At 33.6% G+C, this 23,647-nt stretch overlaps 1 protein-coding gene across 1 annotated transcript; it reads left to right on the top strand.

Moving 5' to 3' along the window:
- On the top strand, positions 1 to 22,792 carry LOC128993619 (uncharacterized). Its single transcript, XM_054417622.1, has 4 exons — positions 1 to 93; positions 1,538 to 1,780; positions 21,368 to 21,471; positions 22,286 to 22,792. The coding sequence occupies exons 1-4, from the start codon at positions 41 to 43 to the stop codon at positions 22,531 to 22,533; spliced, it is 648 nt and encodes a 215-aa protein (XP_054273597.1). The 5' UTR covers positions 1 to 40; the 3' UTR covers positions 22,534 to 22,792.
- The last annotated feature ends 855 nt before the right edge of the window (positions 22,793 to 23,647 follow it).

The following is a 23,647-nucleotide window of genomic DNA, read 5'->3' as shown; positions in this document are numbered from 1 at the left end:
GGAGCATTGGGCTGGCAAGTGGCGGGACCTACTACTGCACATGACCTGCGTGGACCAGTGGCGAGCAGACCCTTTCCGATCTTGCAGTCTCAGGTACCTCAAGGTTCTCAATCTTTTCGGTAACTTTCGCTACCGTTAGTTTCTGATTTGATCCGGAACAATAAGTTCTCAATTCTAGGTTATCAGTTTTCGAGATTGTCAGCCTCCGGAGTCACCCGGGACGGTCAGTTTCATATTTCATCCTGGAACAGTTGTTGATTTGGTCATCGGCTCTTCGTTCTCAAGACTGGCGGTTTCCGTTTTCATCTGGGACCATACTGCTAGCTTTCTCAGAAACTTATGGCTTTCCTATGGTTTGTGTAACGTGTCTTGACTTTGTGTCCGATCGTTAAAATCAAGTATTCAAAATCACTACTGATCTTTCTCGGAATGTTTTTCATTCCCGTTGCACCTCAGCTCTCCACTCAACGGATCTACATAATCTCCTCGGAGATCAGCTATCATGACACTGACACTGTACCTATCCCTAGCCATGAACGAGGCTCACCCAATATCATCCGGGTGGTCCCAAGACCCGAATTGATCCGGGGATACGAGTTTTTTCCAGATTTGGTCATCAACCACTTCTGTGACTGACGGTTCCAAATTGCATACTCACTGTCATTTCCAACTTTTCGATGAAACTCAGTTCTCAATTTCTTCCTCTGGTGTGAATTCCCAATTGGTATCTAAGACAATCAATTCCCGAAACCATCCCAACCATACTCATATGTTGTTTCCAAGGTGATCTACTCACTACCATCTCACTACTCACTGCTCTGCTAAGTGCCGATGTCCGTGCAAAGACGTTCGCGAATCTCACCTCGCCGAGTTTGCATGCCTTTGCTTACTTAACCGCTGGTTTGCTGGTTTATAAATACCAGTTATCGTGTGAACCACACCAAGCTTTAACTCACAGCTCACAGCGAGACTCGATGTTTTATGCGCACTCTGTCAGTACAACGTCGCTATACATTTCTAATATTGTCTCTGAAATAAAAGACCTTATATATGGTAATTTTTCTATCATCAGTTCAAATAGTTTGTTTTACCTGTGCGTTTTTATGTTTCAAACTAAATGTTTTCAATTTTGTTTTCCAGTTGGATTTAGTTAGCAAGTATATGTACGGAGTGCCTTTACTGAGATTTACACACTTTTTGTGACATCTATAGTGTTAATCAACGAATCAACTTTTGTACATTTAGTTTCAAATGAAACCACCCTATCATATGATTCACAAAAGAAACAAACATTAATTAAACATCTGGCCCTCTTCCATTAGATACATGTAACAATATTTCCAAGCAATTATTCCACAAACTAACTTTAATTTTCTTATCGAATATCCCTAATGTTACAAATTATTGTTAGATGATATACAAACTTATATAAAGAGTAAAACAGTGGTAATTACCATGCTATATTTATGGAACAACGTAAACTAATAAAATAATTTAAAACTACGTTTCAACACTGATAACGTGGTGTGTTGTATAGTTGCAAGAAGGGCCCGCCCTGTGGTCTGCCCATGATCGACCTGTCTACACTACTGGGGCCCCCGGAGGTGCGCGTGGTGAGGCTGAGTCTCACTACGAGGCCCCAAGATGTCAGGGGCCCCACAGAGCTACCTCGGGCCCCGCGGCCCCCACGCCTCACACACTCACCACTACGGCTCCGACCACGCAGAACTAGGAAGAAGAAGGGCCAGAAGACCTCTGGGGGCGACACTGACAATAACAAGTACAGTTTCGTATAGTAGTAACGTATACAATATAATAAAGGTGTAAATACCTGCTATTGGACAATCCATTCAATTGCAGATGTGTAACTATAGTTTCGGTTCAACTCCTACACGAAGCCATCCATCGTCAGGAGGCAATGAAATAATTATTTTTTGGGTCAACATTACGAAACATGATTTGTACTTGGGAAACTCAATTTTTTGGGCAACTAGGCATAATTTGAATTATATCTCTAAATTCAACGAAACTAATCTTAAAACTCGAAAGAGCTACTAATGTGGGATGTATAGAAATCGCTGACTGAATTGGGAAAACGCGTTTGAAATCTTGGTTGAGTGGAAGAACGGCGTATCTCCACGGTTAGGTATCAGGATCGCAGAGTTTGGTAGAAAACGTCTCTTCTTTGTTGCTAATATATTTATTTCATATATATTCATTCGTATAAATATATATACTGTATATGCTAATATATTTATTTTGACTATCATGATAGAAAATTGAAAAAAGCATATAATCCTACATAATAATAATCTAATGTTCCTTTCCAATTCCATCAGATGTGAATTATGATTTGTTTTTCCCTAAACTTTAACCAAAGAACCTTTGTCACAACAAGAAGTGTGCCCAGGAGCTTAAGTATTTAAGTTAATACTTACTTGATACTTAAGTTTGATCAAGTTACAGTGATGTTGAGTTACGAATATATTCAAATCAGCGTATGCATTTGTAAAAAAATTGCTGCATTGATTTAAAGTTTCGATGAGAAGAAAGTCTCATCAATAAACTAATAAACCACCTTTTCAATAAAATCACTTGTACAAAAATATGCTTCCCAATATGCGAAAGCTCCCCATATAACGCAGTGCACCTAGAGGCTGCACGTTTCTGCGGCCTCTAGGTGCGCCGTCCTGCATCTCTTACAGCTTTTAGAATCTTTGGTACTTTAAGGACAGTTCTATAAATTATTTTACATTAAGTACAGGGAATTGTACACCTAATCATCACGATATTTCTCACCCTGTATATTTGAGGAATTCAGTTATCATTATTTTCAGACAGGAACACAGTGCCCTTTTTAAAACCTGGCTATTATGAAAGTAATATTTTCCTTTGTAGCTATTTCCCCGCCGCCAGCGTTTTATTTTATTTTTCCCACTGCCAGCGCCCAGCGTTGAGGCTCAAATCAAATCAAATCAAATCCATTTACAACATCCATTTCCTCAACAGTTAGTAGAACTGCTGTCAGTGGACACGGTCATACCGATGATGACGGAGGGTGAGGACAATTGGACCTGTGTGTCAAATTACATCCAGGGTATTCTCCACGCCAAGAAGCTCTATCTTGACCGGGATGCGGTGTAGGTCATAAAGAATCTTTGAAATGCCAGAAACGGTGCGAGCCCTGAGGGCTTAGGTCACATGTTGGCCTGACTTGAAGTAATGTGAAAAACTATTCCAGGTCCGTGTCCAACAGAGTAGAGGGGGTTTTTTGGCTGGCTACCTGTGTGCGTAAAAGCATTTTCCCTTCTCTCCCTAAAAAAAAATCCCCGCCGCAGTAGCGAATTTACACTTGTCTGATTACATTTTTAATATTTCCATAAATAAGACATATTTATTCCCAATTTAAATAGCATTAGATTTAACGAGTGCTAATGTTTGCTACTACGGGGAAGGTAAAAAGTGTATTTTGACCAAACGTCAATAGTAGGCCTATATAATAAATAAATAAATTTGCCAAATTTGATCAAAACATATATCCATAAACAAGTAAACTACAACAGGTTTTTATTTTCTCCATAAGAATAACATGGGAAATTTAAATTTACACTTTTTTGAATTTTCTGAATAGTGTGTAATAAATAAATTTACCAAATTTTATCAACATACATCCATATACAAGTAAACTACAACAGTTTTCATTTTCTCCATAAGAATAACATGGAAATTTAAAATTTGCACTTTTTAAATTTTCTCCGTAACCATTAGGCATATAACAATGCTTCAATATACTAAATTATTTCTTTTTTAAGCTCAACAGAATGATTGAGAAAGATATTTAAAAATTGTATTATTTTTATATTATAATATATAATATTATATTATAAATATAAATATAAATATAAATATTATAATATAGCAGGAATTTTTAAATTCTATAATCTTATTGCAAAACTACATATTGAGACGAATCTTTTGACACCTCAAAAGTTGAAATTGGTCCACAAATAAGGGAGGAGTTGCGTTAACAAAAAACGGCTTCACGTATTATATATATAGATATTTAGGGTCAAAAATGGGAAAATCCTCCCATAAAACCCCTCACAAACCCCCGTTCCCGTGGTCCGATCATGCTGGTTAGCGAACTCGTTCGAATAAAGGTAGGTATAACACGTTTATACCAAATTTTTTAAAATGGGATCATTTTTGCTTGAGTTATCGTGCTAACGGATACACACACACACACACACACACACTCGCACATATACTGTATATGTAGGTATATATAGGCCTATGTGAATATATATGAATTTGAATTCAACAGATTGTGTTTTTGGCCTCTAGGGACCTCAAAAGGAAAAAAGTAAATCGGTCCCGGGTCCAGGTCTCACCATGAGTAGTACTGGTAATAGCTTATTCCTTATTATGGATAATTCGCTAAAAAGGAGGCCTCAGCGCAAAAAAAAAATCCATTTAACAAAATTGTAGTATTGATCTCATAAAATAGCTACAAATAATTAAGAATATTAAAAATAAAAAAAACTGGGGGTGTAGTAAGTAAGTAAGTACCAGAAACGTTGGCGTTTGGTTGCAGATCCGGTGGCACGGCGTATGTCCAATGTAGTGATCAGGAGCACAGGGTGTGGTAGGCCATAGAGTCCTAAACCATCTTCAGTCAATGAATACACTGAACTATACTGTATTTAGTATGTGTATTCATTGCTTCAGTCTATAGCGTTGACTTTGGATCCTGTACGTTTTAAGATCATTAGTACAATTTAGTGCTTGATATTTTTTCATAAATTTATGACCGGTTACGATTCAGTGCTCTCGTTTTGAATGTTAGTGAGTTTCCCATTTAGGGAAATAGGTAAGCTATTCAAGTGGGATTCATGGTAGACCCTGGACCTGGAAGTATTGAGTATGATGCTGCATTGAGTAAAAGTTACGACGCTAAGAAAGTCTCGTGGCATTAATAAACTAACGTATAAATTCCTATTCACTATTTAGCCAATCATTGAGAACATCTGTCGATTTGTCCTCAATAAACTAACGTATAAATTCCTATTCACTATTCAGCCAATCATTGAGAACATCTGACGATTTGTCCTCAATAAACTAACGTATAAATTCCTATTCACTATTTAGCCAATCATTGAGAACATCTGTCGATTTGTCCTCAATAAACTAACGTATAAATTCCTATTCACTATTTAGCCAATCATTGAGAACATCTGTCGATTTGTCCTCAATAAACTAACGTATAAATTCCTATTCACTATTTAGCCAATCATTGAGAACATCTGTCGATTTGTCCTCAATAAACTAACGTATAAATTCCTATTCACTATTTAGCCAATCATTGAGAACATCTGTCGATTTGTCCTCAATAAACTAACGTATAAATTCCTATTCACTATTCAGCCAATCATTGAGAACATCTGACGATTTGTCCTCAATAAACTAACGTATAAATTCCTATTCACTATTTAGCCAATCATTGAGAACATCTGTCGATTTGTCCTCAATAAACTAACGTATAAATTCCTATTCACTATTTAGCCAATCATTGAGAACATCTGTCGATTTGTCCTCAATAAACTAACGTATAAATTCCTATTCACTATTTAGCCAATCATTGAGAACATCTGTCGATTTGTCCTCAATAAACTAACGTATAAATTCCTATTCACTATTTAGCCAATCATTGAGAACATCTGTTGATTTGTCCTCCGTGAAGTAAATACATAAATTGTTAGGTAAATCAGTTTAATCAAATAGAACTGAACTTATTCATAGGTAAAAACTAGTAACAACAACAATAACAATAACAAGTTAATAGTCAGCTGCAACGTAAACAATGTTCAAACATATCGAATCTTTCCACCAAGTTTAGGCTTATTCAATTGACCTCCTCTGTGGCCTGAAGGTCCTTCCTTGTTGATACTCGCAGCTGAGGAGTTACAGGCGGATATTGTGAAGCTACTGCAGGGAATGTTCTAGGGTTAGGAATTACAGCTTGTGATCCGTGGTTTTCTGAACTTAGAACTTGTACTTCTGGATTTCGTACTTGGAAATCTGACGAAGACAGTAGCTGTGGTGATTTGTTAATGCAGGGGTCGTCTTCCTCTTCCGATTCATTGCATTGAAAAAAAATTCCGAATTTGACTTGTATGCCTTTAAGTGTGTCCACCAGAATCAATCAACCATGTGTTCCTACCTAACTGCCTAAGTATGGTTCCTATTTACCATTTTTCCATTTTACTTTCTCTTCAACAAAAGTACGAATGTACACTTCACTCCCAATAGAAAAGCCTCTGGTTTTAGTATATCTCAGCACAGAAGGTTTGTCTCATGAGTTTATCTCTTGTGAAGGTTTGATAAAACCTAATTTAATTCGCAGATTACGTCCCAAGAACAAAAATATAGGTGTTTGTCTAGTTGCAGTGTGAGGTGTAGCTTGATAGCGAAATAAAAATGTCCTGAAATAGTCTGTAAATAAGCTAGGCTCTTTATTGTAAGTTTGTTTAAGAGCTCTTTTGAAGGTGTCTACATTTTTCTCCACTTGTCCATTTGAACTTGGGTGAGCTACTGGAGTTATGTTTGATATTATTACACAGGTAGAAATCTTGAAAACCTTGCGAAGTAAATGAAGTTCCGGTTCCGTTGTCTGAGATGATTGTTATAGGTATCCTATATTTACACAATAAATATTTGAGCGCTTCTACTGTCTTTTCTGTTCCAATGGAGGGCTTAGGTACTATTTCTGGCCATTTCAAGAAAGCATCAATCACTAAGAGAAACATTTGTCCGTAAAATGGTCCAGCATAATCTAAATGTATTGGACTCCAAGGTTCACTTTCTTTAGGCCAGGTTTAATAAATTCGACAAGATAATCTATATCTATAAAAGAGGAACTATGTATGTATGTATATATATGTGTATATACGTTATGGACTCCGAAACCGCTCGACAGATTGTAATGAAACTTTCAGGCATTATTAAGCATCTTTCAAGGATGGTTCGAGTGAAGTTTGGTGCAGATCCATCAAAAGGGCTCTGCCCCAGAGAGTTTTACGTGGGCCAATGTCAGACTTTTTGATCTACAATGTTTACAAATAAATATAATTTAAAAGCAGATGTTTTCTTTCACCAACTGTTTTGTAGGTTTGAATAATCACAACATTCTGTATTAGCATTAGTCATGATTTGAAATAGTGCCTCAGTGTTTCTACAGATTGCAGCACAGAAAACTATAGTCCAAATGTATTAAACCCCAATCGCAGCACACCTGTGCACTTAACAACGTTTAAATTCTCCAATGTTAAATATTAAAACATAAAACCTTTATCAAAGTACTGTATTATAAACAATAAAAGGGATGACTTTTTTAAATTTATGACAACAGCTAATTTGCAACCAAAAGGTGAGTGAGCGTAGCGAACGAACATCAACCTGGAGGTGAGTAAGCGTAGCGAACGAGCTAACCTGAAAACAAGTGAGCGCAGCGGACGATTTCCAACCAGAAGGTGAGTGAGCGTAGCGAACGAACTTCAACCAGGACGTGATTGAGCCATGCGAATACTTATGAAGTTAAGCGGGGCAAAGCCCGCGGGTACAGCTAGTAAATAATAAATCGTAAGAAATACTAGAAACAAAAACAAGTTAAAAGTCAGCTGCAACTTAAACAATGTTCAAACATAGCAACCTGTATACTGGGGAACTCTTTTTCAGTTATCATTATTTACAGACAGGTTCACGGTGAAAAAACCAGAACTTCACGTTGGCGTTTGGTTGCGGTGCGGGACCGGTGGCACGGCTAAGTCCAATGTAGTGATCAGGAGCACAGAGTGCGGTAGGCCATAGAGTCCTAACAATCTTCAGTATACAGCGGTAGAAGTGTCTAAAATAAAGGTTTGTCGGATAATAACTGGGTAAAAAACCAAAACCAGCAAGCACCTAGAAAATGAGCTTCTGCGTCTTTGGTTTGCTGATGCACATAGCGACAACAATGAAACAAAAGATTGCCAATTCGTAGCGCCAAAAAAAGTCATATAACAAAATCGTAGGATTGATGTAATACAATAGTTTAACCCTATATATGGCGTTGGGCGTTTTTGGATCACAAAATATTAAGTTCCCAGTGGCATATTCCATTTATGGACCATAACGACATGGTCCGGAACTTAATAATATTAAAATATGAAAACATTTTAAACTGCAACGAATCTTATACCTTTAGAAAAATGAGATTCTGAGGATTCATTTTCATATATAAAAAATTATTGAGCGAGTATTATGTAGCGAGAAACATAGTTTGTAAAAGTAGAGAGTTAAAAATATATTTTGGTGGCGGAAAGTTTTCATCACGTGACCACCAAAACAGCTGTTTATTGGCGATCGACAATTTTGTACAGTTGTCACATATACAATGATACATCATTTTAAAGGCCATTTTTTTCTGAGTAAGGAGCCACAAGTTTCATCTCAAAAGGACCACCCTAGAATTTGTTCCAATACTCTTATGGAACGTCCTGTGGAGGATGCAGTAAAAAGTGTTAATGTAAAAAGTATTTTTAAACAAATAATACAGTTATAAAACATAATTGTCTTGCTGTACATTTACTAAACACTTACTGAAAAAAAAAACATTTAACTAAATTGTTTGGGTTGTTTTACTAAACTTATTTTTAACAGAAATACCAATTAAGCTTTCTATTTTCAAAAACTTCAAACAGTCGCCATTTTCGCTAGGGTGGTCCTTTTAAGACGAAACTTGTGGCTCCTTACTAAAAAAAAAAAAATGGCCTTTAAAATTATGTATCATTTACCATAGGCTTCCATTAAAACTTTTTACTGCATCCTCCACAGGACGTTCCCTTTAAGTGGGTTCTTAAATTTCAAACAGTCGCCATTTTTGCTAGGGTGGTCCTTTTGAGATGAAACTTGTGGCTCCTTACTCAGAAAAAAAATTGCCTTTATCATTTACTTCCATTAAAACTTTTTACTGCATCCTCCACAGGACGTTTCCTATAAGTGGTAAAAAATTTCATAAGGCACCAAAAGATAGGTAAAACTATAGTATATCCGTACACAAAATATCAGTTGTTTTTCTTTAACCACTCACCAGATATAATGCTGGTTCCAGACATTTTCAACACCCTGTATATTATACATATTCTGAAACTACAATAAATTCTCACAATTTAATTGATCTCCGAATCTGAGGTTGGTTGTAAAAATTTTATGTGGTTATAAAAATTTCATAAAAAATATGTTTTTGTTCAACATTCAACATTTTAAATTCTGGCGTCAATTACTCAGAAACTTTATATTTCATCTGCATATAACTAATTATATATTTCAGAAATATCTTTTAATTTTCTATTATTCTGTATCATATGTATTTACTGTTGATGCATTCAATTTATTTCTTATATGACAAAAACAATGTTATAGTTAATAGTTATAAAAAAAATATGTTTTTCTTTTTGTAATAATTTTTATTTTTATGAGTATTTAAAAAACATTGATATTTCTACGAAGGGAAACATATTTCATTTAACCTTGACATCTAGATCAAATGTGTACAACAATTATTTTGTGGTTCTTCTTGTGGGTTGCTTTTGAAATTTCTAATTTGCATAATCCGAAAATTTGCAAACCTTTTGCTACTTATTCATAAAAGTTATTTTAGAATGTTGTTTGAACCCAGCAAAAAGACCTGTATTATACAATAATTTAATTTACCTATTTCGCCTGAAGGTCTATTATCCTTATGAGTATAAGTTCAACTACAAGACCTTCAGGCGAAATAGGTAAATTCAATTATTTTAGAATGTTAAACCTGAAGAGTACCAGATCTTCACGTTGGTGGTTGGGAATTCAGTGGAAGAACGACCTAAGTCCAATGTAAAGATCAGGAGCGCAGGTGTTGGCGGTAGTCCATAGAGTCACAACAATCTTCATACTATACCGTTGACTTTTGGATCCTGTATGGTGTTTTATCTTATCTGTTTTATGTTATCTTGGTACAATCATCGATGTATAATAACTCTACTACATCGATGAGTACAATTTGGTGGTTGATTTTTGTGTAATTTCTGTCCGGCTACAATCAAATGCTCTCGTTTTGAATGTTAGCGAACTTCCCTTAAAGAATAACCTTAATTTTCCCTGAATCCTGCATTTTTCATTGTATTTATTGTATTATTCGGAATCGGATAATCAAATACACTACGCTCCATAGCAAGTAAAGTGAACCTTCGAATAAAGTGGTTAGAGTTATAAGTAGTTGGGATGATGTATGTTTTGAATACTTATTAAACAATTTATTGTTTTTGGCATTTTTGATTCTTATATGCTGTAAACCCATTATTTATTATTTTAAAAATTCCCTTCTTGGTTCTGGCTTATGTTTTAATCAAGAATTACAACTATACCTTTACTTATACATCAAATCCAGGTTTAGTTTGGCCCTAGTGTAACACTGTGAGATATATAATTTACTAGTTCAAGTAGAATGCCTCTATTGGCCAATACTTTTTAAATTCTATATAATAACTACACTTTACATAGCTAAACATGTATTCAACTCACGGCGTTGCAGAGACGAGTGACGTGTCTCAAATGTGTTACATGATATTTGCATCATATATACTGTACATCAAACTTAAACTATATTTACCTGATACCCAATTGGTAAAAAGAAGCCTCAGCGCCAAAAAAGTCATTTAACGAAATTGTAATATTGATGTCATAGAATAGTTTAAAAGTGATTTTAGAATTTTCAAACCGAGTCGTGGGTTGTGAACAATGTGTACCTCATCTTCTGTTGGGAATTCAGTGCAAGAACGGTGTTAGTCCAATGTAGTGATCAGGAGCGCAGAGAGCGGTAGGTGACAAGTCCCACCAATCTTCTACCACTACTACAGGTATACAACGTTGACTTTGGATACTACCGTTGATACTACTGTACATTTTATAATCTTTGCAGCTACATTTTATAAACATTTTTAGTACAGTAAAATCGGGTTTTTTTTCTTTTTGTAATTTATGTACGGTTACTTTTGAGTGCTCTCATGTTGAGTGTTTTTCTCTAATTTTCAATTTCAATACATTTTACATGGTACTTACAGAATTTGTCTATTCTTTGGTTACAAATACAGTACAAAGCATTTGTTTATTATACAGTATTATTTGGCTACCCTAGTTTCTACGTTGGAGAAACGATGAGGAATAAACAAGAAAACGTGCTGAAAATACCTGATTGAAAACTGAAACGAACCCGTAACATTTCAGATGATCCACCCTGAAAAATCTAAAATGGTTTGCTTATATTAAAATAATATTTACGATAGATTATTAAAAAAGCAGTAGGCCCTACCATTATATAAAGGCTAAGTAAGCTATTAAAGCTAAACCTTTCAAAGTGACCTGTTTTGGGTCAAGAGCAATCTGTTTTATTCTTTTTTTACACTAGGCCTACAGAATTTAAAAAAATATCCATTTAACAATTTATTTTGATGGCTGATTGAAACCGTAGAATATCAAATTTCTTCGTTCAAAGTGTCCTCTTTAAAAACAATAATTCTGTGATGTATTCGGTGACAGAAAAAACCATGAAAGATGGTAATGTGGGAAAGAAAACGTGTTTGAAATCTCGTTCAGTGCAAGAAGGGCGTATGTGCACAGTTGCATATCCGGATCGCAGAGTGTGGTAGAAAACTTAAATTCTTTGCTGCTCGTGTTTATAAGTTAAATTAATTGTTATCTTAAAAAGTTACTACAACAATACAAAGTGTGACCACGTCTGACATGACTAGAAATAAATAAATACAAAAATAATATAATATTTCTCAGGTTTAGGCCTACTAATTAATATTTCTTGTATCAACATATTTTACAATAGTCACAGAATAGGATTTTTTACTAGCTGTTACAATATAATTACAGCTTTAAGTTTTACTGAAATAATTATATCACCATTTAAAATAGGACGGCATCTACAGTACTGCTACGGTCTTACGAAAATATGGATGATCAATTGGTGTAGTTGGTCATGATGATTTCTCTATCATTTCCATTACTTTTTCAGATAGGATTACATTAAGACTTTTTTAAACACGACTTTCAAAAAAGGATAAAAAAAGTGAAATGGAACCTTTCAAGATTTTTACTGAAATAAAAGCTAATGTACCCTTGGTTCTCAGCGTATGGGACGTTGAAGAAAAAAAAGTTGTCATTTAAATCTGTCGTGTAAAAAAATTTTTAGTCTACACATCCACTACTGGTTTCAGAAACTTAATTTAATTGGACCTCTTAGATTGAATAAAAAATCATTTTTAAAGCTATGCTAGCTCCGTACAAATTATATGAGGCGCTGCCGCTGATGCAATAGTTAAAAATACCGTACTTATATGATTAAACTTTTAATTTATATGCTTTCTTAAGCGTTCATTTAGTTGAGAAACTTTACTATTCTTAAAAAGTTAACAGCGAATTAAATCGTACAACATAGGGTACTGTAGTGAAGAAAAAAATGTTTATTTTAATTTCCCATAAACTGAAACGTTTTAAGTAAATTTTTAGCAGACCTCTTTACCTAGCTGCATAAATAATATAAAACATTATTACCTTTTGTTGGAAAAAATCCCTATTGAAAATAAGGGCACAAATTTCATCAATAATAAATACATGTACAAACATTGTATTATTTTACCTGTTCTAGTGTATAGATTCCCAATTAATAATTAAAAAGAGGTCTCAGCCCCAAAAACGGGTTTCGTCTAAGTTGTAGTATTGATATGATGCAATAGTTTAAAAGTGATTTCAGAATGTTTAACCTGACGTGTGGGTGGTAAACAATACATACAATACCTCTGGCCGTTTTTGGTTGGGAATTCAGTGCAAGAACGACACAAGTCCAAATGTAGTGATCAGGAGCGCAGAATACGGTAGCGGGTAGACGATACAGTCTCAACAAATTTAGTTGACTTTGGATTCTCCAAGACTGCTCATTTTATTGTACAATTTGGTGTTTGTTTTGGTTTCTTTTGAGTGCAGTGCACTCTTGTAAAATAAATGCAGCACCGGCTTTATTTGTTGTTTATAAAATAACTAGTGTCCCTGTTGCTCGAATTCGAGCAATTTCTAAGTATTTCAGGCGTTATTTTAAAACGAATAACAGTCATAATTTCTGATGACTTTAAAAGATTCGACTCAAAGATTTTAAGTTTTTATACAAATAGCCTTACTCATAGCCGCATTAGGTTGTCCACAATAACGGTTATAAATAAAAAAAAAAAACATTATTTCTATTTCTTCTCCTTGGTGGTGTTCTAGGACTTTCCTATGTTTCCATAGTTTTGCAAATCGGCTCGTTCAATGATTGCTAAGAAATGCAGCACAGTGTTAATTCAGTTTTCTTTTTAGTATATCAATTAATTTATCCCGACTCTCTCACTTTTTTCCATTGTAATATTTACGCCAACCCAAATTCAAATAGTAAACATTTCATTTCAAACAAGTCGGTAAATTTTTGTAGCAAACTGTTAAATTAGCAAACTTATTGACTGTTTACAACATATGTTCTTCTTCTCACTTTTAATTTCTGACAACAACTGGAGTTTCATATCAATTTTTGTTTCCCATATTAATCTTATGGAGAAATACGAAACTTTAAAGGGTCTCACTCTCTAATTATTTCCCTAAAAATAAAGTTTCCTGCACAACTTCACGTTACGCTCTTTCCAATGAGACCAAAAATATGTCAATCGGTTTAGTAGTTTCGGAGGAGTAATTGTCACAAAAATTCTGCTTGCGTATTAAATAAGTACGAGAGGTCGTCCAGTGGTCGAAACTCGACCAAAAATATGTAATGTACTCACTTCTCTATTTTCACCCCACACTGTAAATAAAACATGTGATTGGAGTTTCTTCCATTTGTTTTGATTTTCTGTTTATATTTCGTTGTTATTTCGTCACCAGCATGGCAACGCATAAAATCCATGTTAATTTTTTCAAATTTTCAATCTCATTTTTTGTGCTTATCTTTGAGCCTATTTAAATTTATAAAGGGATTCTGCACACCTACAGGAAAATTGCTTTCTAACGGTATGCGCAGATTTACCCCACGATGCACACAAGCTGAGAAAAAAGGTTTTAAAGAAACATGCTTGCCTATTAATATATAGATAGATAGATACAAATACAGTATAGTACAAAATACAAAATACACAACACTAGTACAAAGCTTTATAGTATACCCACGGACTAGGGAATAGATGTGGTTTTATTTTGAGAAATTTGTTTAACATTGGTGAAATAATGAGGAATAAACGTGTGCATTCTAAAAATAAATGGGAATGAAACAACACATTAAATTGTGTTTAGTACTACGACAAATCTAAAACGTTTGTTTGTAAACAATAATATTACAATAGTGACATATTAGCTTACCTACACTATTTTAAAGAGTTTTAAAGAGCTAAACCTTTCGATGTGGCCTGTTTGGGTTGAAAGCGTTATTTTGTATATTAAATCCTCAAATTTATATTTATTTTTAATTAGGTCTACAAAATCTGGATAAAAAACTAAAACAAGCTATTTTTAGGGCCAGTTGACAAAATCTGTAAGCTATCTCTTTGTACGATGCTACCACTCTTGGTCGAAAATTTGATTTCCGATTTTTTGTTATTGTTCAATTATACTAAAATTTAGAGATGCAAATAAGAAATATTTTTTATGTTTAATATTAAGGAGGTATGGAGCTTGAAAGTAGTAGATTGTCATATTTTGGTACGAATTCACAGGGGGAATGGTTAATGCGATTTTCACCAAAATTGGCAATCAGGTGTGAAAAAATAAGATAATAATCACTAGCTACTGATATTAAATTTTTTTTACTATCAAACATTTTTGATTTAGTTTTATAAATTAAAAAATATTTTTAAAAAATAATAATTTTTTAGCTGTTTGTCTTTGGGTAAAATTCATCTATATGTTGGAATTTAAAAAAATGCGGAATGTTAACTCGTTTAGGCTTTGAATTCGTACCTTTGTTGCCTTGCGCTGTTAGCGCACTACTCGTTGAGAGTTTGTACACTCACGCCAGGGTTATAAGATACAACCACAGACAATATAATACTGTAATACATTACATTGGTTTACATGTTTACATTACTAGTTTACATAGTCTGTGATACAACGATAAATATATTCTGTTAATGTTACATGATGTTAATAATTATATAATGTTGTACTTTATAGCCCTGGCGTGAGTGTTGTGACGAGTAGTGCGCTGCCAGCGCAAGGCACCAAAGGTACGAATTCATAGCCTAAACGAGTTAACATTTCGAATTTTTTTTAATTCCAACACATAGATGAATATTACCCAAAGACAAACAGCTATTTTTAAAATTATAAAAAAAATTTTTAAATGTTTTTAAATTTGATAAAACCCAAAAGAAATTAAAAAGTTAAAAACATTTAAATTTTAAATTGCTAGTAATCATTACCTTATTTTTTCACACCTGAATGCCAATTTTGGTGATAATCGCATTACCCATTCCCCCTGTGAATTGGTACCAAAATATGACAAATTTACTACTTTAAAGCTCCTCTCCCTTAATATTAAACATAAAAAATATTTCTTATATATTTGTATCTCTAGTTTTTAGTATAGGTAATTGAACAATAACAAAAAATCCGAGATTAAATTTTTGACCAAACACCCTTAAAAACTTTCAGAAAGGTGGGATGGATAAAATTGCGGTTGGAATTAGTGGGAAAACGCGTTTGAAATCTTGGTTGAGTGGAAGAACGGCGTATCTCCACAGTTAGGTATCAGGATCGCAGAGTTTGGTAGAAAAACTTCCATTCTTTGTTACTAAGTATCTTTTAAGTTTCAAGTCTGACGTAGAATAGAAAGTTAACAAAATTAAAAACATCATCCGATAATGGTTATGAGATTAATAATAATCAAATACAGTATCTTAAACAGTCCAATGTCATAATAAAAATATCTTAATAACTCAAATCTTTTACTTGAGTCAAAGAATAAGAAAACCAGCAGATAAAAGCAAATTTCTTATCTAATTTTTTTTATCATTAATATGGGACATGTAGCTTTTGGACAGTATATTTGATAACAAGACTAAGTTATCATAGGGATATCAGCTTAATCAAATGTAACTTAAACAGTGGGGAGCTCGAAATTAGATAATAGTTTTAATAATAATCTAGTGTTCCATATCTATACTAGATTTTGTGAAAGAAGCAGATTTATTTACAAGTATGTTGCACTTTTAAAATCGTAGGCCAACATGAATTGGGTTCAGGCCGTTCTTTCTTATATCTTATAAATTAATTTTAATAATACTGAATGAACAAATTTCTGCACAGCGTGCATTCTAAGACTTACCCTCCATATATGTATGATATTTACAAGTTTTTCAATGTCCAGCTTCTCAACAAATTACTCTAAAACTCCTTTCTTTATGAAACCGACGTTATGAGGGATGGTTGAAATCCAGTGGAAGAACGGGCTAAGTCCATAGGAAGATATCCGGAGCGCAGCGTGCGGTAGACGTTTAAACAGAGAGAGTGATGTTGCAGATTTCATCAGCAATTAAAATTTTGTGAGGCCCGGGAAAAAATAACGTATTACATACGGTAGAGTACTGAAATGTTACAAAAATCCTAAATGTCATCTTTACTATTTCTACTTTCTATATAGTTAGAAAATCTGGGCCAAACTCACGATAAATGCCTTAATATAGTCCGTTCGTTGTTAGAATCTAAAAAAATCACAGTTTTATTGGTCAGGTCTAAATAAATAATTTTTGTAATTAATTTAGGCATGTTTTGACAATGCTTGACTTTTTTCCAGAGTTCTTGTAGTTTGATGACAATATTTTAAGTACCCTCATGTAAACCCGCAACGTAATTGAAACGCTTTGACACCTTGAGCTTGAAATTAAGGCGAAAGAACGGCGTATCTACTCATGTAGGGAACCGGAGCGCAGAATGTGGTAGAAAAGTGGCTAGAGAAACTTTATATACTACAGGGCGCATTGGGCAACGTTGATAGAAAAAACATGGAAAGTGCAGAAAAAAAGCATAAATTTCAGTAAAACTTATTTTAAGCGAACCTAATTAATTTTGGTCTTTCTAAAAAACCCATTGACCCCAAAATTACCTAGTCACAAGTGCTAAGTAGCTCGGATTAGCCTTACCAAAAATAATTTACCCAAAGATCTAGGGTTTACCATTTCGGAGAGAGGTTTATATTATACTTATTACCCACCTTACCAAATTAACTGTTAGCAAAGCTATCTTTGAGGACATTAATTTAACATTTCCACACGTTAGTTTTATGACGTCATGTCAAAGGTGGTGTACATTTGATTGGTAATATACGGAGGTAATAAGGGAATGCGTTTAAAATATATAAATTCGTTCAATTGATCATATCAATGAGTTTATTTAGATAATTTTACGTGCCAATTACAACAATACCACCATATTAACTAGCCAAGAGAACACCTAGGTTAAATTAAATCCATGGAACGTTTAACACTTGAAGAATATCTCGTTTATTTACATAGTGTTACAATATATTAAATAAATTTGAATGGAAAATATAGACAGAATATAAATAATTATATTATCCAACCTGGAATTATATCTTACACCTCTATGGTTAGTTTGTATGCCAAAGGGATCATTATTCTCTTGTCAGCCACAAAAAAAGAAAAGAAAAAAAAAACACTAATACAATTTTTAATTATGCTAGAAAGTAGTTTTTCATCAATCACTCTGTATTCGAAAACAGCCCATTTCATACAAGTCTGACGTAGAAAAGAAAGTTTACACGATTTAGGAAGTTTCCAATATTAGGAAGACGAAGTTGATCTCAGTTCAGCTGAGATCCACGAAAATCGTCAATTTCCATACATAAAAAACAAAATGTAATCAGCTGACTTTTCCTGACATAAACATTACTTTGCCTGACATCAAAAAAGTTACAACTGACGTTTTTTTATTTTTTTTTTAAGTTTGATGAAGTAGATTTTTTCATCATCGTAATAAAAAAGTATCATTCAATACTACTAGTAGTGAAATATACTGGATCAACTTAGATGCACTTTTCACTTTTCGAAAGTTCGATTTGTCTAGGTTAATTTTCGGAACTCTGAATTAAAATACTCGAATAAGAAAAATATGAATGAATGGGGATCAGCTGTTTGAGAAGGAACTATTCCTCAGACAGGGATCCGGAGTGCAGAATAGCAAATGCCACTCGCTTTGAAATTAAACATTTTCTTATCACATTGAATGATTCTCAAGTGCGTTGTGCATGCAATTTTGTCAATGAGTCGATATGAGCTATTACAAAATATTTTCTGTAAAATAACTAATTAATTTAAAATTAAATTTTTTGCAAAACACCAATAATTAAATCCGTGTAAAAATGCTAAACTGACTTATTCTAAAAGAAAATACACATTTTTCATCATACCTAGACAGTAAGAAAATTTAATAACAATAATGTTTTATAACATTATCAATTAAAAAGAGTATAGTTGAGTTAAAAGGTTTCTTTAGGAGAGATATGAATATAAGGGCAAACTCTTTGTACTTTGTACTTTGCTGGAAGTAAAAAAGAAGCAAAGATAAAATATCCCTTGCTTTCAAAAATTATCTCTTGAGAGATAATGAATTATTCATATAAAGGATTAATGGTATGTAAAACTATAAAACCATGTGCTAGAAGAATTCACGATATTTTAATACTTTCATTATGTTAATTATCTTTTCATTTTAATATTTCTCCACTATATTTTTTATGTTTAGAGTTTTTTTTTACTTTTGTCAATAAAAAACTATAAAATCATGTGTTAGAAGAATTCACGATATTTTAATACTTTCATTATGTTAATCATCTTTTCATTTTAATATTTCTCCAATATATTTTTTATGTTTTGAGTTTTTTTACTTTCGTCAATAAAAAAATTTAAAACCATGTGTTAGAAGAATTCACGATATTTTAATACTTTCATTATGTCAATTATCTTTTCATTTTAATATTTCTCCACTATATTTTTTTATGTTTTGAGTTTTTTTTTTTACTTTTGTCAATAAAAAAATATTTAACCAGTTATATTATTGAAGAATAAATTTATAATAAAAAACTATGAAGGACATTTTGGCCACTTTTGTTAAAAGTAGATAGTTTTTGTTTTATGGAGGATGATTTAAAAAAATTACATTTTTGAAATGTATTCGTTCGATAATATGTTAAGTACTCTTGTCAAAAATATATACATTGATATCAATGATAAAAATAATTATTTAGCTAAGTGTAAAATTTAAATAACTAATCTTGAGGAGATTACATTTTCAAAATCGAAATAATGGTTATCAAATATGCCAATCTTGGCTACGATTGCACTAACTATGAACTTTGTGTCCTAAAATCCTTTTCTTCTAAGGTGCTTTCTATTTACACAATGTAGGACTACATGTGATATTTTACGAAATTAGGATCAAATTAGATAATAAATAAAAAATCCATTTTGTAATTTTTCTTAAATTAAATTCAGCTCGCTTGTCGATGATCATGTTAATTTAACACATAAATTTAACCTTGGTAAAAAACATAAAATACGGTACTCATTAATAAAATATTTTCTTGCTCCTGCTATATTTAAGACGCAGACCGCCTCGCTGCAGAGTGTTGAGATAGAGAGTTGACCCTTGTCCGGCGCTGGCAGAATTTCACAGCAATTGCGTTCTGCCCTTGCATAAATTGCTTGCTTATTAGATTTTGAAGCACCTTCGAAATCAGTGGGGTGTTCCACACCGACGATGAGTCAAAACGACGAACTGACGAAAATCAGAAATTGAAATTTTTGAGTAGTTAAAAACTGTAAAATATCTTTCCATGACATTGGCATGTAAATTTAACCTTCTTCACAGCAAAAGTTTAATTTGCGTTGGATGAACTAAAATTATCATATATACTAATATTATTTTATATTACTTCCTCAATGCTATTACTTTGTATCCAAAACGTTGTAACTCGCGACAATTAATACAAAAAACATATATTAAGAAATTTCAACATATAACATACAACAACATACAACATACAACATACAACATACAATATTGTACTAGCAGAGTACCCGTCCGTCGTACGGGGTTGGCGTATAAGTGTAAAATGCTAATTGAAGTTATACTCTAACTTAGCTTTTGCAATGGGGTAGGACACAGTTAGATAAAATTAGCTTCTTTAAATTTACGGTATACTTAGTATTACACATCTACCATAGCTATAATGTTCTACCTCTCCCCTAAACAATGGAGAAAAATAAATTATTAAAAAATTGCAAAATATCGCAAATTATTCATGCAATTAAAAACATAAACACAAATTTAAACAATCCTACTTTAACAGTTCTCATTGCCTATCACAATTTTTTGTGGCTGGTTAGTTCAAATTAGCTGTTTATATAAATGCAAAACAATAATAGTGCTGCACCCTGTTGGTAAATCTTATAACTAAATATACTTTTGCATATCATAGAGCCAACTTTTTTGGTTGAAACCGCTGACTAAATACTTTAATTCCCTTTTAATATGGATACTCATAAGGTTAACATGGGGAACTACAGAGCCACTGGGGCGGAGCCCGAAAGGACTTTTAAGATAAGAATATGACTATATGTTAATCGGGAATATCTATCATCATGCCAAATTTCAGCCCAATCCGTCCAGTGGTTAATGCGTGATTGAACTTCAAACAAACAAACAAACAAACAAACAAACAAACACACAAACTTTCACATTTATAATATTAGTAAGATATCGCCTAGTAGATATTGGTGTAGTCTGCTAGTCTGGGCAGTTACTAAACAGGTATTATTAGAACTCGCATGATACAAATTTAAAACGAATAATGTTCAAGAAATTTACAATTGGATCACTAAAATGATTGGTAACCTAACAGCTTGAAGATAAACTCTTCAAATTCAGGTGACAAATAATTTGAATCGCCTATACATTTTGTCAAACTCACACAAGTACACATACATTACAAACAAAATCAAGACGCATTTATTCTTAAAAAATTATTTAAACCCACTAAATCCTCCTCAGTGGGGGCAGCAAAAATATAGCTTTCAATTACTATTTAAGATTTAAGATTTACTATTTACAGAGTTGCCACAGTCAACTGGAAAATAAGAATATACTGAACTTCTACGGTTTAGTTTTAAACATAAATGCAACTGTAGACCAACTACTGGACGTAGGTTAAGTTTGTATTGTGTTTGTAATCATTACATTTTCCATTTTCCAGACTGCCTCTGTCCGTGACCCTAGGCCGTGCCCTAGGTGCCCAGGTCCAACCTCTGATGGCCATCCTTATGTCGCCCAGGGTGCGATCGTCTTCGCTACACTCTGGTAAGCATTGAGGGGGGTTCATGTAGGTTGTGGCACTTGGGCACTTCGAATATACAAGTTCGAATACCTGCGTTCATGTTCAATACCTGCCGAATGCGCCTAGAAAACACGTGCACTTTGACTCAAGATGATCTTGGTTTATGTTAACAATAAGAATCAATAAGAACCTACTGAAACATTGCCAGGCTCTTAGTACCAACACCTATTTCTGTATATCCTGTTTAGTTTTATTTACTTATTCATATTAAATTAATTTCGTAAAGCTTCCTGTTCATGGCATTATTACAAGAAGTGTTAAGGCCTACACCAATACACATCCTTTGAAGCCTATCCACCTTGCAATTCAATCTGTTTGTATCATGATTTATTTTGTAAAATAATTGTTATGGTAAAAATGGCATAAATACCGCACCATAGATAGTCTATATTTTAAAACACTATAGAGGTAAAACACAAATCTTTAGATCCGCGGAAGCGGAGAGAGATTCGGGCAGGTATTAATTGCGCCAACTGACCTGAGTCAGGTAGTCGAGTATTCGTGAATTGCACCAAATCCAGGGAGCCACCCGATGCGTTCATTAACTGCGCCAAGTAGCAGACCTCTTTTACTGTGTAGTAGGTTAGGTTAGGTTAGGATGACACAAAACAAGGACATCCATTCTGCCTGCAACTCACCCCTACCTGGCTTGGTTTTGGCGCAGCCAAGGAGCATTTTTGGGACTCTTTGAGGGCTTGGCGCAATTACTGCTCAACCAGAGATTCCACTCTCCCTCCTGGTCAAAAATTATTTTAACAGAAATTACGATTTTTCCAGACGATTCTGCTGAAGACGAGCGGTCAGAAGACGAAGCTAAGACGAGTCCAAAGTCCAAGACGCCTCTATTGTCCATCACGTCGCTGGAGTTGCCAGATTTGGCGCCTGCGCGTAACCCAGCCTGCCAGCCAGTACGGCGCGTGCGCACAAGTGTCCGGCGCAGTCGCCCCCCTCCACCGCAGTGTACAGTGACCAACGCGCAGGCGCAAAACATATCCTGCGCCGGCCTCGCGCTCACTAAGAAATGAGGAACGTACAGTATGCGGTGTTCATTATGCAATGCTTTTAATATGAAGTAGAGCGATATTATTTTACCACCGCATTAGTATCTTGGACGATTACCGGGGTCAAGCCTCCTAGCGGATTTAAGGGGTTGAATTACATTACGGAAATGAAATCATAAAATAGGATCAATGAAATCTCTACGCTGGACTGGACATATTCCAAAATTGTCTTTGAATATAGTAAATTTCTGTAATGAAATAGAAATACATTTGTATACGTTGTTTAAATGGGTGATTAAGCTGACCAAATGTAGAGTTTTATATTTGAAAATTAAAGAAATTGAACATTTTGCATAATTATATATCTTATCGTTTTTATTAAATAAAAAAGATGTGTGAAAATAATTATTTTTATATATTTTGCTGTCTCTCTTTTACATGCTGTATTTAAATTAATGTATGCTGTATGATGTAATGGGTATGTGTACAAGAATGTGTTGAATGGTAGAACATAATAACTTTAAATCAATACCATATTTTATTATATTTATTTAGCTAAATAAATGTTTTTTTTTATTTTTCCAGTATTAACGGTTTGGTTTTATAACCAAAGTAATGAGATTAAATATTTAACAGGTTTTTTACTTGTGCTGTTTTCATATCTTTAGTTTTTAAGTAAGATGTGCGATAAAACTTCGTCCTTGAAAGGTGTTAGAAATCTAAGCAAGTTTATATTTTATTACATTCTTAGTGAATTTATATCACAATGTGTTAGAAAGTTCAAAGCTTTTTAGTCACAATATGTGAAAGTTTGAATTATGTATATGCATAGTTTAAATAACAGTTAAATGATACATAGAAGGATTACTTATGTCAATAAAATTAATATTAGTTAGCTACTCCAATTCTAAAATTAATTTTTATGAAATTCTTACACCATTTGATTTTAGTGGTCAGTAGTAATTTACATTAGGCTGGGTAGCGCATCCCCATTTCAATTAATTGATGATTGGCACATTTAATTGAGAAACCTACTCCATTCAATAATTTTACTAAAAATCGACGTTGTAATGGGCTATTCTGAAATAAAGTACATACTCTTTTAAGTACCAACTCTGAAACTAAACTGAAATCTTGA

Source organism: Macrosteles quadrilineatus, unplaced genomic scaffold (assembly GCF_028750875.1).
Source record: "Macrosteles quadrilineatus isolate MER2022 unplaced genomic scaffold, UCM_ALF_1.0 Scaffold_4__1_contigs__length_99947679, whole genome shotgun sequence".
NCBI lineage: Eukaryota > Metazoa > Arthropoda > Insecta > Hemiptera > Cicadellidae > Macrosteles > Macrosteles quadrilineatus.
Note: the sequence above shows the minus strand (reverse complement) of the source record. Positions and strands in the feature narration are given on the sequence as shown.